Raw genomic sequence first — 17,931 nt, forward strand, 5'->3', positions numbered from 1 at the left:
TCTCGAATGACAGAACACGTCCGCACAGGACAAGCGTTGCAATCCACTATCCATGCCCTTTTCTGATATATTAGGCCGGTCTTTGTAGGGCCATATTTTTCACAGATCCCACTATTCGCATCTGTGTGAAGCATAGAATCATATAAGTCACATTTTCAAATGTGACATGTGAATGTCCACAAAGGGGTTAACATGTAAATCGCATTTCTATAGGCGATGTAAATGTGATGTGTTTAAAATGAGATCCCAGGAAATGCTACATATGTGACTGTTTTTGTGAAAAATGAGATCCCCTTTTTCACACTTGAGCGAATAGGATCATTATTATATACAGGTATGGAGAATGTGATCTGTGCATAATTCGGTCCTATAGTGCTGTTCTGCTGCAGTAATGTGTATGAAGAAATTGTTTGCCTAGTCAATTGGACTATTAACGATTTGAACATTTTAAGAGCTTTCATTAGATTAAACCATCACTATATTTAAATACATATACATGTATCATTGATATTTCATGGAAAAGAAGTGATGTATTTGTGTCACTGTATTGGATATTGATAATCGCTTGTCTTTTATCCGTCACTTATTTTGATTGTGATTTTTTTGTGTGTTTTATGTCTTTGGCGTTTACCCTGTGCCATTAAACGGGGTTTATTTTTAAACTTTTGGCTACTGAGCTTGTTTCTGTAGTTTTTCACATAAATATTGAGTGTTTGTATAATAAAAATAAATAGTTAAGTTTTAAAACCTTCGTTTGTTATGTTTATAACGATTTGACATATGTTGTTGATAAAACTACATAACTGCTACTTCAGTTAGCATGATTGCAATATGGTAGTCTAATTCATATCATAGTTATGTATACACATATATAGTTAAATTATGTGTACGTCACTTTCAGATTTGACTCGGGGAACGATCTATCCACCAAACGACGACACTGTGGACTTCTACAAACAGGACACGTTCACGAGCATGAAATTCAAAGCTCCATTGGCAACGCATCTGTCCGCCGACAATAAAGGAAAACGCCCGATGTCGTCTTTCTCTGTACGTGTAAACGACTCCATTATTGGATCTAACACAGACCTCAAGGACAAGAATGACTCGTACATGGCGTCCCTCTCCCCACCGCCGGCGTACTACGAGCCTCCAGCCGCCCGCACGCCAAGCCCGCGTTCTACCTCCCCGCGGCTCAATCGCTCTAACCGCGTGTCTCCAGTCGGCGACATGGGAGGAAGCGAGCCACCCGAGGGTAGGAAACTCTACCACGGGGAGTACCTGTCGACACCTGAACCCTTCGAATTCACCCGCCCACACCTCCCTGCTCCAAGCCCAACTTCGAGTCCGGCCCCCAGTCCCTATCGTAGCAAGGTGCGTGTAGTGGACCCACTGAAAAAAAAGCCTAAAGCGAAGTCCGAGAGAGACTTTATATTCTAGTGTATTTTCGTCTGACGCAAAGCAAGATTAGCATGGGGGGTTTGACGGACTGTCGTTTTAAAGAGGAATGTATAAAAGTTTACGAGTTATTGTCTTATGTAATGTGTGATTCAAATCTCTGTATATTATAGACATGTTTTGCAGTTGACAAGTCGACCTCATTGTCCATATATGGAGACCTGTATAATAGTTGTTTGTTGTTTATGTAACCATTCTATTGTCTGACAGTCTAACATGGTTAAAAAAAATCCAATATCTTTTAAGGTTTTCCGGCGTGCGTAGGTTTACTAACTTTAGTAAGAGTCTTACACAGTCTAAAAGCCGTTTGAAGGACCAAGACATAAAATGTTTAAAAAAATGTCTTTTTAAGTTTTGAGGTTCAATATTGAGAAAACATAATACATAATCTGTTGCAACATGTGTAGGTGTAATAAGGAGTTGAGCAAATATCACGAACTATTTTTTTATCAGATTTCGAATAAAAAGCATTTGCATTTTCTCGGAAATGTCGATATACCAAATGTATTTTTGTGTCAAATAGTCAACACTATTGCAGTGTTTTAAAGAAAGATATTTGCATTTTTGTAACCAGGAAATTAATTAAATCTTCATTTTTTGTCATTATTTTATTGAAAATATTTCTTTTTTGAATATATATATATATATTTCATAGAAACCACAAAACATTGTTGATTGGGTGATCTGAGGCATGTTGGCACAAACACATTTTTAAATTGTCTGACAGACTTCTGAAAAATTGCTTTCGCTTTTTAATCTAAATCTAAAACCTTCTTTCGGACAATTCAGTCAACTCCTTACTACCACTAAACATGTAACAAAGGATGTATGTTTTATTCTTGCAAAAGATTGTTCCTCAAAACTAAATGAAACAAAAACTGTTTGCTTAAGTTGTTTGGCCTCCCTGCCAACTTATGCAATGTGGAAGGCCCTTACTGTAACACATTCATTAATTTGTTTTAATTTTATATTTGTTTAACAATACAACTACTTCTGACTCCATGATTCCATCGGTTTCTGTATTATTCATTTCTAATATTCGCGTATGATCTAATGTTAACAACTCATTATAAAAGTATTGCCTGATAATGTTTCTTTAGATTACTCACGACCTGTGCGAGACGGGCGATATAAGTACATTTGTATTTTAAAATCATCATACTTGTTGTGAAAGTTGTTGTTGATATAGCAAGAGGATGTGATGTAGCGAGATGCTGTGATGTAGCAAGATGCTGTGATCTAGCGAGAGGGTGTGATGTAGCTGTATTGTGATATTCTTGTTTAAAATGGCAATATCTCTGTTATTCTAATGTTCTAGAATCTGTACTGTTTGTCCTTTCAAAAATATATACTTTCGTGCTATTTATTAGTTAGAGCAAATAAAAGTCTTTGAAAGATTGTTGTTTGTTTGTTGCCAATTTACAATGGCAATAAAGATAGTATACTATAATAATGCTACTACTGTCAACCAAATTTCGTCCGGAGAAGAACTCAAAAACTACTTGAAGGAATTGATTGAAATTTGGATCAAAAGAAAGATACCGCTGTGAAATTAACTTCTGGGGCACTTTGTTACATAGTAAATTCCCTTGTTCATTTTTATAGTGGAATTTTTTTCCAAGCACTTACTCAAAAACTGCTAGAAGCAGGAACATATGTAGATAAAAATATATGGTGTGCACCCTGCAAGAGTTAAACGTTTTTGACACTAACATTTTAGGGTTATCTTCTCTTGTTCATATTTAATGAACGTGTTAAAATGAAATGGTATTTTAATTCGCACCATTTTAAACTGCATAACACCATACGCCCGCATCAATTTTTTTAACCTGTCATGTAATGTCTATGATTTGCGGTTATCAAGTCTATAGGCCTGCGGCATACACCATAAAATCTACATAGAGAGCTTAATTTTGCAACTTGCAAGAATTATAACTCTGGGGCATTTTTGCAGAGTTATCTCCCCTTGTTCATCTTTTTACATCAATTGTGTACCGGCACTTTTTCGAAGAACTTGAAGGAGTGGATTGGCACTTGGAATATATAAAAGATAGTGATGTGAAGATGCGCAACTTGCAAGAATTATAACTCTTCCCATTCATGTTTTTTTATAATGCGAACTTTGAACAGACACTTACTAAAAATACTTGAAGGATTCATTATAATGCTAATGTAATACTATTTACACCCCCTCCCCCTTCTTCAATTGTGTCTCACTTCAACTAAGCTCCCGTTTGAGGATTAAGTTTTCATAATTTTGCGTAAATCCAAACGGTCGCCACAAATGCAAATGGTCACCGGTCAATGACGTACCCGTAAAACGACCAATGATCAGTATCTAAACCAAAAATACAGTCTACATTAAAGAGTGAAAATAATTGCAATCTATGTATTTATATATTCCTGAAATGCCAAGCTAAAACAAAGAAATATATATAACACGCCTTATTTTGATGCAAAGCATAAAGACTCCGCGAATGTTTTCAAACAATGACTTAAAGAACGCAGATATAATTCACCAGCATAACCATATCTGAGATACCCGGATACAAGCATTATCCAGTTATTGAACTAAATTGGATATTCAGCTCAAGGTCACCACGACTTTGACCTTTGGCCAATTGACGACAAAATAGTAAAGGGAATTGTTATTTAATTGCGTTATTCAGATATTGATAAAAAATCGATTTTCATCTTAAGGTAACAACAAACTTGACCTTTCATCCACTGACTTAAAAATTAATAAGTTTCATCTACTGGTCATCATCTGTTTCATCTGGTCATGAACAAACGTGCTACCAAGTTTGAGGCCCCTATGCCAAAGCGTTCTTCTGATATTCAATGTAAATTGGTTTTCAAATGAAGGTCACCACTGCCTTGACCTTTAACCCACTGACTTAAAAATCAATAGAGCACATATCATAGTCATGACCAACGTTTGAAAATACCAACGAAACTCCAAACTGGTCAACTGACTTACTATATGCTTATGAGGCAGATAAGTTGGCGGAGCATAGCATTAATGTTGTTAATTGAAAATCTCAGAGAGGTACTTGCTGATGTTGTAAAATGTTCCGAAATAAAGTATGGCAAATTATTAGGAGTGTTAAAACTAAGAGCTGAAACCCTTACCAGAATTGTCATGCTTTGTTGTTGCATGATTGGTTGATTTGCATAATCACGTGATGTTATTTTTGTATGCTTATCATCTCAAAATAACGACTAAATGTCTGTAAGTCAACTTGGTCTGGGGGTTTGTTTTTTCTTGACTTTACCGGCCTGGGTTCGCATCCATCCACATCTAAAAGGTTTTGTATACTATTTCAGTTTCTTTTATGCTTTACGATGAAATATGGGGGTTTAACAGTGAAATAACAACAGTGAAAATATCAATTTGATATTTTCACTGCAAAATAAGGAGTGAAAATATCAACTTTCAGAACTACTTTTAAATTCCTTTGTTGTTACATGTACTTGCCTTGATCAAAACAGAACATTGGACTTCAGTAAATTATGTCAAAAAATGTTAAAAAAGAAAGAAATATTTTATAAATTTAAACAGATATATAATTGGAAATTAACAACTTACCGTTTATTACCGGTTATACCGTTTATCAAACATTTTACTGATCTTTGAAGCTGAATGTTCGAACATTTGCTTTCATACCAAACAAATTACAGACAAAAACAACTGTTCGAACATAAATAAAATTTTATATCCTCGTTCAAATGTATTTTGAACTGTTAACCGTTGCAGTACGTAAAAGGAGCTTCCTGGAGAATTCACACAATTTACAGATAGATCCGATATTTTTTTTACCCCACCCACACCTCAAAATGTGTCAACAAACTAGCGTGGCATTGACTCTTTATCTGGAAAACAAACATTTTAAATCGAAACAGACAAGTCTCTGACAGTAAGATGACTGAATATTAACTTACTATAAAAACACGCGTACATGCAGTCTTAAACTAAGAAGAATGGTTAAAATCCAATGAGTATCCACATCTGTTTTGTTAACACATTTGACTTTCCAAATTTTCATTCTCTAAATAGCGGCGTAGTAATTTGAAACACTGGAAAAGTAAAACGAATATATATGAGAAATTTGTGAATGTTTTAAAACACTAGAAAAGTATGGAAAAAAATGGGCACATCTTGGTCAGCCCAATTTGACATTGTAATTCATTCCCAATGTCAATGCCAATTAATGGAATTGAAACATGTGAAATATCAGCCAGGATGGGAGGCAGACAATAACCGAGCCTCTTTTTCAATGAAGTTGTACTTTGTAAATACATCTAAAATTGTAGAGTTGGGTCAACAGTTTGAATTTCTCTTTTACTGAATGTAACCCAAAATGGTTAAGAGCCAATGTCCACAAACCTTGGACTGTAACACATGATCTGCATCCTAGTGGTTGCGTCCTTGTGGACCGGACACGAGAATTTAGTGCCCGATGCTCCGACCAGGTACACCTCATTGCCTTCAATGAACTGGTCCTCAGAGAAACCTGCAATTTGAATTGTAAGTAGTCAATGAAACTTATGAAAATAATAAGCTTACCAAAATGCATACTTTATGAACTATGGGTAACTTGGTGAAAAAATAATTGGATCTTACGGACTGCTTTTAAAAACATAACATTTAAAATAAGAATAAAAGCTGATATCTTAAAAACCATCTAAAATGTTAAATACTGGTGTGTTTGCATCCAAGTTCTTCAAGGCAAATGCAGCTACGTGCCCATAACACCCTTGATGTTTCATATCAGACGACGTGTGAAATTAAATTGAAAGTAACGCACTTACTGCTGAAATTAAATTACTCAATTATTACGACCTCCAATGGAGAACCTTAACCACTACAGGTACTAGCCGAAAATTCTGTAGAAATTTTAGCCTTGTTTTTAAAAGTCTTTTAAAACGATGCAAACAATGCTTAAATGAAAATAAACTTTTAAATAATTGTACGAAAACCGTACAGCTTCATCGGCGACGAAAGCAACATAGCTACAATGCAACAAGCTACACACAATATGCAAGAATTATAATATTTTTCATTTTCATCTTGCATTTAAAGGAACCGCTAGTTTTCGAAATGCATTTCGTTCAAAATATGAAAGAACAATAAGTCGTGATAATGCGATGGTAATATTTAAATGGGAATATTAATCTTATAAATTATTATAACAATTACCACATGAATTGTAGATCTGAGTATAAGAATCCATGTTATTAGTTGACGAAATTTATTTCTATCACGTTTCCCCATTGCTCTTTAATTCTAGTCTGAATGAAGATCGAAGACAGATTGCATTTTATATGTTCGTGCCCGTTTACCTTACTGCACACTTTTGCAGACTTTCAGACGGTTCACTTCCTCTATCAAGTAGAGTTCGGTGTGCAAACGCGTATCCGCCGAGACCGTATAGCAGGTAGCCAGAAAGGCGTCCTTCGCGTAGAAAATAAAGGCCGTAGGGGTGGTGGGGGACTTATGATTTTCAAAATTGGTATTAAAACAAAATCCAAAACTGAATGGGTAAGGGATATATGTTTCAGGTAGCCATTCTTTACGTGTGTAATTATGGTACTTTAAACTGTTCTTATCAAATATAAATATCGACAACAAAGTTAAAAATAAATGAGGATGCCTTTTCTTTAATAATTTAAATGTCTTCTTTCCTACCATAGTATTGGCCATATGTATAACACTTTACAAGCATTTGCTCGCATCTGTTCACATACAAGACAAAGCATTGATCCAACATTGCTTATAATAAACTGTTTTATAATAGCATACACATTTTTGGTGTTTCGAACGGTTGTACTACTTTGTCATATTTTTTTCCTATGACAGCAGTCTTGGGAGACAGAGCTGAGCCATCGTATACTCGACAGCGGGTCATCCAGGGGATATCCATGACGGCAGCCTAGACGAACATTAATTTTAAAGAAGACTCATAGGTAAAATAAATCAATTATCAATTTATTTCGAATGGCTAACAGACATTTGTTTGCTCACAAATTCGTTCTTATTCGAGATATTGTCATAGCCTTGTTGTCATCGTCGGTGTCGTCTTTCAAAAGCAGTAACCCTAACCCTCACACCCATTGCGCTATTTCAACAGTCAGTGTGTAGAAAAGTCTTTATGAATTGTCGAGTTCGAATGAGAAAACAAAAGACAAATTTGTTGACATCCGCTTGCTGGGTTTGATTTGGCATGGATATCTGAATCAGTGCTCTTGTTTAATTTGACATGGGCTTCTGAAAAAGAGGTCTTGTTTGATTTGCCATGTGAGTCTGAAGCAGTGTTCTTGTTTTATTTGGCAAGGACGTCTGAACAAGAGCTCTAGTTGGTTATGACATGATCGTCTGAATCAGTGCTCTTGTTTGATTTGGCATGGACGTCTGAATCAGTGCTCTTGTTTGAATTGACATGGCCGTCTGAATCAGTGCTCTTGTTTGATTTGACATGCACGTCTGGATCAGTGTTTTTGTTTAATTTGACATGGACGTCTGAATCAGTGGTTCTGTTTAATTTGGCATGGACGTCTGAATAAGAGCTCCTGCTTAATTTGGCATTGACGTCGGAATCGGTACTCTTGTTTAATTGGGCATGGACGTCTGAATCAGTGCTCTTCTTTGATTTGACATGGACGTCTGAATCAGTGCTCTTGTTTAATTTGGCATGGACGTCTGAATCAGTGCTCTTGTTTGATTTGGCATGGACGTCTGAATCAGTGCTCTTGTTTGATTTGGCATGGACGTCTGAATCAGTGCTCTTGTTTAATTTGGCATGGACGTCTGAATCAGTGCTCTTGTTTATTTTGGTATGGACGTCTGAATTAGTGTTCTTGTTTAATTTGGCATGGACGTCTGAATCAGTGCTTTTGGTTGAATTGACATGGACATATGAATCAGTGCTCTTATTTAATTTGGCATGGACGTCTGAATCAGTGCTCTTCTTTGATTTGTAATGGACGTCTGAATCAGTGCTCTTGTTTGATTTGGCATGGACGTCTGAATCAGAGCTCTTGTTTAATTTGGCATGGACGTCTGAATCAATGCTCTTGTTTAATTTGGCATGGACGTCTGAATCAGTTTTTTTGTTCGATTTGACATGGACGTCTGAATAAGTGCTCTTGTTTGATTTGGCATGGACGTCTGAATCAGTGCTCTTGTTTAATTTGGCATGGACGTCTGAATCAGTGCTCTTGTTTATTTTGGTATGGACGTCTGAATTAGTGTTCTTGTTTAATTTGGCATGGACGTCTGAATCAGTGCTTTTGGTTGAATTGACATGGACATATGAATCAGTGCTCTTATTTAATTTGGCATGGACGTCTGAATCAGTGCTCTTCTTTGATTTGTAATGGACGTCTGAATCAGTGCTCTTGTTTGATTTGGCATGGACGTCTGAATCAGAGCTCTTGTTTAATTTGGCATGGACGTCTGAATCAATGCTCTTGTTTAATTTAGCATGGACGTCTGAATCAGTTTTTTTGTTCGATTTGACATGGACGTCTGAATAAGTGCTCTCGTTTGATTTGACATGGACGTCTGAATCAGTGCTCTTGTTTAATTTGGCACGGACGTCTGAATCAGTGCTCTTGTTTGAATTGACATGGACGTCTGAATCAGTTTTTTTGTTCGATTTGACATGGACGTCTGAATCAGTGCTCTTGTTCGATTTGGCATGGACGTCTGAATCAGTGCTCTTGTTTAATTTGGCATGGACGTCTGAATCAGAGCTCTTGTTTAATTTGGCGTAGACGTCTAAATCAGTGTTCTTGCTTAATTTGGCATGGACGTCTGAATCAGTGTTTCTGCTAGATTTGGCATTGACGTCTGAATCAGAGCTCTTGTTTTATTTGGCGTGGACGTCTAAATCAGTGTTCTTGCTTAATTTGGCATGGATGTCTGAATCAGTGTTTCTGCTTGATTTGGCATGGACGTCTGAATCAGTGTTTTATTTTTATTTTGCATTAAGTCTGAATGGCATGGGTTCTTGTTTCATAAGACATGGATGTCTGAATCGCTCCTCCTATTTGATCATTGATCAGTTTGGCATGGGTGTCTTAAGCCAGATGTTTGTTATATTTGCTGTTCTAATACTGATTAAAATTGCATCTTTCTTTGTCATGTTCTTTTCATATATAACTTTTTTAGAAGTACTTGTATGTTTCTTGCAATGTTGAAATAAAACATAATTTTTGCTGCATCGATACGGTGTCAATGTTCCGCTGATTGGTTCAACGGTGCCCATACTCCGCCGAGAAGGCGCCGTTAGCACGTGACTTCATGTAACTCGGCATCTTCGTGTTTTTCCTGTATTGTTTGGAGGGAGCAATTATTATATATAAGTTGCATTAGCTCATTTAACCGTTGGACTTATTGGACTTAAAAGCTAGCAGTTTACTTTACGATTATATAAATATATGTGCAAAATCTTTAGACTTATGCTAATATTTAGACATTGCTCATAATATCATAAAACCTGAAAATGTAACATCGGATTAAAAGTTTAACCATCTGGTTATAAGTTAAATGTTAATTTGATTTTTGCTGTACTATTCTGAGGATAACTATTGTGAAGTTATTGGAGTTTTAACAATAAAAATAAAAAGACACACATTGTGTTTATGATATTTTATAAAAATAGAGGCATTTTAGGCATCGTTGGGCGTTATGAGATCGTCATCATCGTGTCTTCGTCTCCTTGCAGCAGTTACCTCCCTTTACTGTACCACTGCTATCACGCATATCATGTGAACGCCTTTAAATATTTTATATTGTTCAATTAATCTCCACTTTAAAATATGTGAATTTTAATGTTTTAAACGCTTAAATATCTTAAAAATTACGGCAATGACTATAACTTTGTTTGCAAATCTATTATTAAACGTTTCTTTACGTTTACAAGATAATTCAGTTTTGTAAACATGCGATGTTTTAAAGCAATCTTGGAACTGTGGTTTACCCTCTGCGAAATCTACTAAAACGGTACCCTTTTTGCACATGTACCGGTTATTCTCTGCTGAAAACAAATCGGCGATGGACAACAATCATGTAATGTTCATTTTACTGATGAAAGGAGGTATGTCATGTGCAAAAGATGTATACCACGGAACACCAGAATGTTATAGCTATGTCTTTTTTTTGTGTAATGTGCCCATTTTTCAATTACTGCAACTCCACAATAAGCTACACAATATCGATATGTCTTGCTTCGCCCACCGCCTATGCATGTTCTGCGGGCTTAAATGAACAACTGGTTTGATTATGTACACTACACACATATATGCATTCATTTATATATCATATTCGTTGACAGAAACTGTTATCTACATGAGAAGTTGTGCACATAGAGTATGCGGTACAACAGGCTTTTGCGTCCTATAAATTGGTGTACATATTCTTCTATCGCGTGATATGAGTCAGGCACTGATAGCTTTACAGCAAAAGGAAGTAACTCTTGTGTGGAGACGAAGACGAACGGGAAGACGAGAATGACGATTTCCCGTTCCTTCATGTAGCGCACAATGATGCTTACGGAGAGCACCACTCTCAGGCCTTCGGATCCAGAATCTGCGGATGAGGTTTACTTCTTGTACATAATCTCCTCGCATTACCACAACGAAATCGACTCAATATCTTGACGGCCATGACTCGAGCCTCGTATTGCCAGATGGTCCAGTATGTGCTTATATGGTCAGTCATGTTGTTTTATGCTTGTTTGATTGATTACCTGCTTGATCGTTATAGCCTACAGTTTTATTTTGGCTTTCTCAGGTGATAATCTTTAGGACATTTGTTGCTTTAGCAGTAGTTGAAAAGTAATTTACTTAATTTTATTCAATTGAAATATGCAAAAGGCTCTTTGTCTTCGGACCAAGCAAAAATCGTTTATAACAGAAATCTTGTACAACATTTAAATTATATAGGATGTTTGTTTCGATTTAGCAACATGACAAAACAACGCATGGCTGGAACAGCTGCAAATTGTGAATATAAAAAAAAAATCATTATTGTCTACATAGCAGCTACAATTAAAATATCTTTAAACATATGCATTCGTTCTATGTACAAAATAGAACACTACTCAGAAGACTTCTTGTTTTTCAATCTATACAACTCGGCAAGGCGTTCGTCCCGCCATTGCCTTCGCTCGTCTATTTTATCCAATGGAATTCGCTGCTCTATTTGCTGCTGAATGGTCTGCAGTGTGGCGCCCTCTAGACGGATTGGCGGCCCTGACTGTTCCTGTAACTCGTAGATTGCGTCACCATACATGTTGCAGAAATGCTCGATGCCTGAAGGTGTAAGGACAACTTATAAAAAGAAATTAATACACTACTATTTCTATAGCTCGAAAAGGAGACAATGGCATACATGGAATATCTAGTTTATAGATTCGCTTAATATAAACTCTACTTTGTTGTTAACATATTTAATGACACAGCTCGGTATACCGTTAGCGTTGAGATATGAAGTTTCGAGCGCCCCAAGGAAGGCGTAACGCAGCCCTAGACCGTGTGGCATCAGCTTGTCAAGGTCATCAACGCTTACAACGTCGTCCTGAAATACGTAGGTCGGAACAGAGTCTGAGGTTTTGGGGAATTCTAAAGGTATCTCAGCACTTGGGGCATTATCAAAAAGTATCAAAATTACAACCATGATCAACTAATGAAACGACCCTAAGTGGTCATTTGGTATCAACTCTAAACACCACATTTAAAAAGTCAGCCTGAGCATCCACGTTCATTGATGTTAACTTTCTATCTACGTTTGTACTGGACATCTACTCCAGAAGACGCGTATGCTTTTTCTTTGGAAACAACAGTAATTCTTGAACGGTCTTGATTCAATCAATCACTTATTTAATCCAAAGATACGTCTTCACAGTTATGTTTTTGCAACATACTATGTTCCATCACTATATGCCACTCTGATTTAAGTTATTTAACGGAACAGTTGTTTTCATCTTAGTTATAGTGAATATACCAAGTTCCATGGCTATACGTCAACATGTGGGCTTGCTAAATACCAAGTCCCATCGCTATACGTCAACATGTGAGCTTGATACCTACCAAGTTCCATCGCTATATGTCAACATGTGAGCTTGCTACATACCAAGTTCCATCGCTATTCGTCAACATGTGAGCTTGCTAAATACCAAGTTCCATGGCTATACGTCAACATGTGAGCTTGCTACATACCAAGTTCCATCGCTATTCGTCAACATGTGAGCTTGCTAAATACCAAGTTCCATCGCTATATGTCAACATGTGAGCTTGCTACATACCAAGTTCTATCGCTATTCGTCAACATGTGAGCTTGCTACATACCAAGTTCCATCGCTATACGTCAACATGTGAGCTTGCTAAATACCAAGTTCCATCGCTATACGTCAACATGTGAGCTTGCTACATACCAAGTTCCATCGCTATTCGTCAACATGTAAGCTTGCTACATACCAAGTTCCATCGCTTTACGTCAACATGTGAGCCTGCTACATACCAACATGTGAGCTTGCTACATACCAAGTTCCATCGCTATACGTCAACATGTGAGCTTGCTACATACCAAGTTCCATCGCTATTCGTCAACATGTAAACTTGCTACATACCAAGTTCCATCGCTTTACGTCAACATGTGAGCTTGCTACATACCAACATGTGAGCTTGCTACATACCAAGTTCCATCGCTATACGTCAACATGTGGGCTTGCTACATACCAACATGTGAGCTTGCTACATACCAAGTTCCATCGCTTTACGTCAACATGTGAGCTTGCTACATACCAACATGTGAGCTTGCTACATACCAAGTTCCATCGCTTTACGTCAACATGTGAGCTTGCTACATACCAACATGTGAGCTTGCAACATACCAAGTTCCATCGCTATACGTCAACATGTGGGCTTGCAACATACCAAGTTCCATCGCTATACGTCAACATGTGGGCTTGCTACATACCAAGTTTCATCGCTAAACGTCAACATGTGAGCTTGCTATATACTAAGTTCCATGGCTATACGTCAACATGTGAGCTTGCTAAATACCAAGTCCCATCGCTATACGTCAACATGTGAGCTTGATACCTACCAAGTTCCATCGCTATATGTCAACATGTGAGCTTGCAACATACCAAGTTCCATCGCTATTCGTCAACATGTGAGCTTGCTACATACCAAGTTCCATCGCTTTACGTCAACATGTGAGCTTGCTACATACCAACATGTGAGCTTGCTACATACCAAGTTCCATCGCTATACGTCAACATGTGGGCTTGCTACATACCAAGTTCCATCGCTATACGTCAACATGTGAGCTTGCTACATACCAAGTTCCATCGCTATACGTCAACATGTGGGCTTGCTACATACCAAGTTCCATCGCTTTACGTTAATACTGATTAAGTTGTTACGTGAAAACCGATTTTCTATTTTAAGTACTTGTACTGCTGTCCTAAATTTGATCCCAGCAACTTCAAAATCGATTGCAAGATATGTCAGTCTACATGTGATTACTATATACCCTAGTTGTAGATGTATATTGTTTTCATCACTCATATATGTACTTAAGTTAATGACACCTGCTCAGCAAAATATTCATTCTAATAATCTTTCGTTGGATACCTCATAATTCTTCTATACAAACGTGTAATGTATCCGAAACTATCGCGAGAAAACAAAAACGCGAACCACATTGTCCAGTGAAATGAATATACCCTGATCAGCTTGAAGCACTCGGCGGTGATGGCGTGCTGCACCCGGCAGATAATGAAACCCGCCGTCTCCTTCCGGGCGACAATCGGCTCCTGACCAACGGACGCAAGCAGCCGCCTCGCATTGGAAGTGACGTCAGCGGCGGTCCAGGGTGCAGGGATGATCTCAACGAGAGGAACCAGGTGCGGAGGGTTCAGCTAGAGAAAGAGAATATATGGGGAAACATGGTTATGTTTTATCAATGTATGTGGTCAATTTTACGATAGTTTTTTTTTAAATTAAAAAAATGGAATGATCTTATTTGAAAATCAATTGGTGTTGCTAAAATTGCTTTCAGAATATTTTCCCTTAAGATTCCGAATATCAACGCAGTTCGTGTATTCTACGCACAATTTAGTTTATTTACAGAACTCGTTTATAGATTCAAACTACTGAAAGTACACAGACGAGCAGGAAATATAATTATACTAATCAACAGGGGATCACCTTTAATCAATATGTCGTCATTTTGCCATAAACGTATGGCTTTTGACAAACGATTCAGCTGGTCCGACCAGACTGCCGTATTCCCTATGTTTAAGTATAAACGTTCCCTTGATAACAGTTAAATATTGAAAGAACAAAATCATATTAAGTTATTCTTAGACATTTCTGACACGTATAACTACAATACACTTCGAGGTAGTGGACAATTCATGCATACATGAAATAGTTCTCTAATCGATAACATAAGGTACGGGCGGATACAGACAGGCGGACAATAGAGATCATACCGGGTGGGCGACAATGATCCTCTCCTTCAGTTTGAGTCCCTCTGAGAGGCGGGAGGGGAATATGTTTCCGGTAGAGCTGGCAAGAATGGCGGACGGACGGACGAACCTCTCAGCCTCCGCCATCACCCCTTGTTTTAGTTTGAAGTCCTCGAACACACATTCCTGCAATCGACACAAATACATACTTGTTTTCAAATAAATTCTAATATCCGAAATGTATCCAAAACTGCTCGAAGCCGCGTGACTTGCCATTTCCATATTTTTAACTTTAATATGTTTTTATATTAAGTCAGTCGAAAGTCAAAAGTACGGAATTAAAAAATCATTACATAAAGAAGGAATATGACTGAATAAAGGAAGTTTGAACGGAAGTCATTTACGGAAGTTAGATATAAGAAAGTTAGAAATATGGACGTTAAAAGACCCCAAGAGTTTCCTTAGAAATTCGTCTCTATTTTGATACATGGGCAGGGAACAAAATGATGAACTCGGTAGAAAAGACTCCAATAATATCGCTATTTCATAGACTTTTAGCAATTACACAGAGTTCAGACTTTTTCGGTGAATGGTACGACAACGAATGCTTAAAATCGCGAAACGAAGCCAATGTTGAGGTCGGAACATATGAGACAAGCGGTCAAATACATGTCCTGATGCCTTAAAACCCTTAGTTTCATACCCCTCCCCCCAAAAATAAATAAATAAATAAATAAATAAATAAATAAATAAATAAATAAATAAATAAATAAATAAATAAATAAATAAATAAATAAATAAATAAATAAATAAATAAATAAAATACATAAATACGGAGGTGTCTTGAGGTGTACACGTCCGCCTCTTTAAAACAGGTCATGGGCTAAACAAAAGGATGTTGCATTGTCCCTTAAATAGGAGTGCAGTTATGTTTTTTTACCAAGGAAACAGACTCGAGTGTGACTACTATCAGCTTAGGTAAAATGTCATTGCATGAACTCAAATAATTGCACCTGCACATAGTCAGCATCAGATACACATTGCTCGATGCTGGGTGCGGACTGGATAAGTTTGAACGCCTCTTGCGCGGATAGGCTTCCTCGTAGTGCCCCTTAAAGTAGAACAACGAAAACTGTCAATTACATTCATTACATGTTTTGATTTTTCATGAAATATCTTTCTTTTGCTGCTTATCCTTTCATCGTTGAACACGTTCATAGAAATTATAACATTATTTGAACTACTACATTACTGATTCAGACGCCCATGCCATGTCAAACATGACCACCGCAAAGAGATACCGCTACATTTTCAATCGTAAAGAGGCATAGCTCGACAGTTCTTCAAGCGCAAAGAATAGGCCTTGCTTCACACTGACTCTTGCAATGTCCTGAAAAGTTTTTTGAATCAGGGCCAATGTTACAGTTCTTAAACGATGACGCCGACGATGTCATCGAGTCTAAGACAATACCTCAAAGGACAGATTTGTAAGCAAACTACTGACAGCCAGTTGGACCAGATTTGTAAGCAAACTACTGACAGCCAGTTGGACCTGATTTGTAAGCAAACTACTGACAGCAAGTTGGACCACTGTAATACATATAGGTTAAACACCTTTTGCCTCTAAATCTTCCATCTTCTGTAAGATTGACTTCATCCCGCGGGAAAGTCCTTCCGGGTTGTTGTCATGGATACGCACTCGATGACCCGCCGTCGAGAAGACGATGGCCCAGCTCTGACCCACAAGACCGCTGACATGGAAAGTATCACAAGATATGTGTAAGGAAATATTACATTTCGTCGTGTTGAATGTTAATATAAGCATGATCTTTCGAGTTTATATGCACGCGTAATTTAGTCTGTCTGTCTGTCTGAATGTATGCACGCCGTCCGCATACACGTCCGTCCGTCCGTCTCCCTGCCTGTCGTGCTTGTGTATGTCTGTAGTAACCTGAGAGTATATGTAGAGACTTGTGAAAAAGAAACAATACTGACCAACCGATTATTCCAATGTTCTCCATGATACAAGCGACCTTATCACAGATCCTTATCTCTTCACAGATCCTTATCTCTCAGTATAATAGTATACGTATAGAAACACAGTGCCCTTTACGCCAATTGACATCAAGAGTTCTAAAATTTATAAAACAATGTTGTAGTCAGCTAGAGTTCGTGCAAACCGACGAGACGCCATTCTAGATAAGTTATATAAAAAATGCTTATATTAAATGGCAAGTTTCACATGTATACATGAATCAAGGACGTTCAGCATACGAGCAACCGAATTAGCCTTAATTAGACCTGTAGTGTGTGCTCTCACGTCGTGTTAAATGACTAAACATATTGTAAATAGGAGGGTAGGCTTTTTTAAACAAAAAGAAGAAACCGAATTATTATATTTTAACTTTGTCGTTAAAACTAACTGTTTGTTTGTACTTATTTATTTTACACGATTGTGCAACAAGTTATTATAACATTGTATTAATCACTCTCGTTGGTACGATGTTTCGCAAATCTGATATGTTTAAAGGCACTTTCTCTAAGCTGGCCACTTTGTTAAAATTCATGGACAGAGATGTAAATAACGTGGTGAATACATATTCTTGAACACTTGAGTTTACTCAAGGTTTATATTCATAGAATTAAATTTATTTCGTAAAGCTGCACCCTCACAGAATGAACGTTTTGACATCTTTTTCATTTTTTTTGTCCTGGAACGAGCCATTTTTTGGCGAAAATCCATGGAAACCAGTGATATAACACTGCTGAAAAAATAGATCGCAGATTTTTATATTTAAGTTCAAAAATCATGTTTTATGCATTTTTCTTAAACCGTTAGTTTCTAACGGAAATAGGCAAATCTGCGCTCTGATTTTTTTGTCAGCAATCTTTTATTATTGGTTTGCAGATATTTACGGAAAAAAATGCTCTTTCCAAGATAAAAAATAAAAAAAAGTTGTAAAAACGGTAAATCTGTGAGATCACAGCT

The 17,931-nt window shown here is 37.2% G+C and overlaps 3 protein-coding genes across 4 annotated transcripts in view; 1 reads left to right on the top strand and 2 right to left on the bottom strand.

Annotated features, from left to right (window-relative positions):
• The window catches only part of LOC128234683 (fibrocystin-L-like), a 46,043-nt gene extending 43,186 nt beyond the window's left edge, over nucleotides 1–2,857 (top strand). For both annotated transcript variants that reach the window (XM_052949083.1, XM_052949084.1), the window contains one exon: nucleotides 902–2,857. In XM_052949083.1, the coding sequence (XP_052805043.1) occupies nucleotides 902–1,440 (539 nt within the window). In that variant the 3' untranslated portion in view covers nucleotides 1,441–2,857. The remainder of the gene's footprint in view (nucleotides 1–901) is intronic.
• Nucleotides 2,858–7,811: 4,954 nt separating this feature from the next.
• On the bottom strand, nucleotides 7,812–11,091 carry LOC128235755 (dentin sialophosphoprotein-like). Its single transcript, XM_052950553.1, has 2 exons — nucleotides 11,016–11,091; nucleotides 7,812–9,310 (listed from the first exon to the last, which is right to left on the bottom strand). Exons 1-2 carry the CDS (start codon nucleotides 11,089–11,091, stop codon nucleotides 7,812–7,814), a joined length of 1,575 nt encoding a protein of 524 aa, XP_052806513.1.
• A 251-nt stretch (nucleotides 11,092–11,342) lies between these two features.
• Nucleotides 11,343–17,116, bottom strand: LOC128236274 (lambda-crystallin homolog). The gene is made up of 7 exons (XM_052951157.1): nucleotides 16,938–17,116; nucleotides 16,557–16,693; nucleotides 15,956–16,053; nucleotides 14,967–15,128; nucleotides 14,196–14,390; nucleotides 11,935–12,040; nucleotides 11,343–11,775 (listed from the first exon to the last, which is right to left on the bottom strand). Exons 1-7 carry the CDS (start codon nucleotides 16,961–16,963, stop codon nucleotides 11,561–11,563), a joined length of 939 nt encoding a protein of 312 aa, XP_052807117.1. The 5' UTR covers nucleotides 16,964–17,116; the 3' UTR covers nucleotides 11,343–11,560.
• Between the last annotated feature and the right edge of the window lie 815 nt (nucleotides 17,117–17,931).

Source organism: Mya arenaria, chromosome 5 (genome assembly GCF_026914265.1).
Source record: "Mya arenaria isolate MELC-2E11 chromosome 5, ASM2691426v1".
Lineage (NCBI taxonomy): Eukaryota > Metazoa > Mollusca > Bivalvia > Myida > Myidae > Mya > Mya arenaria.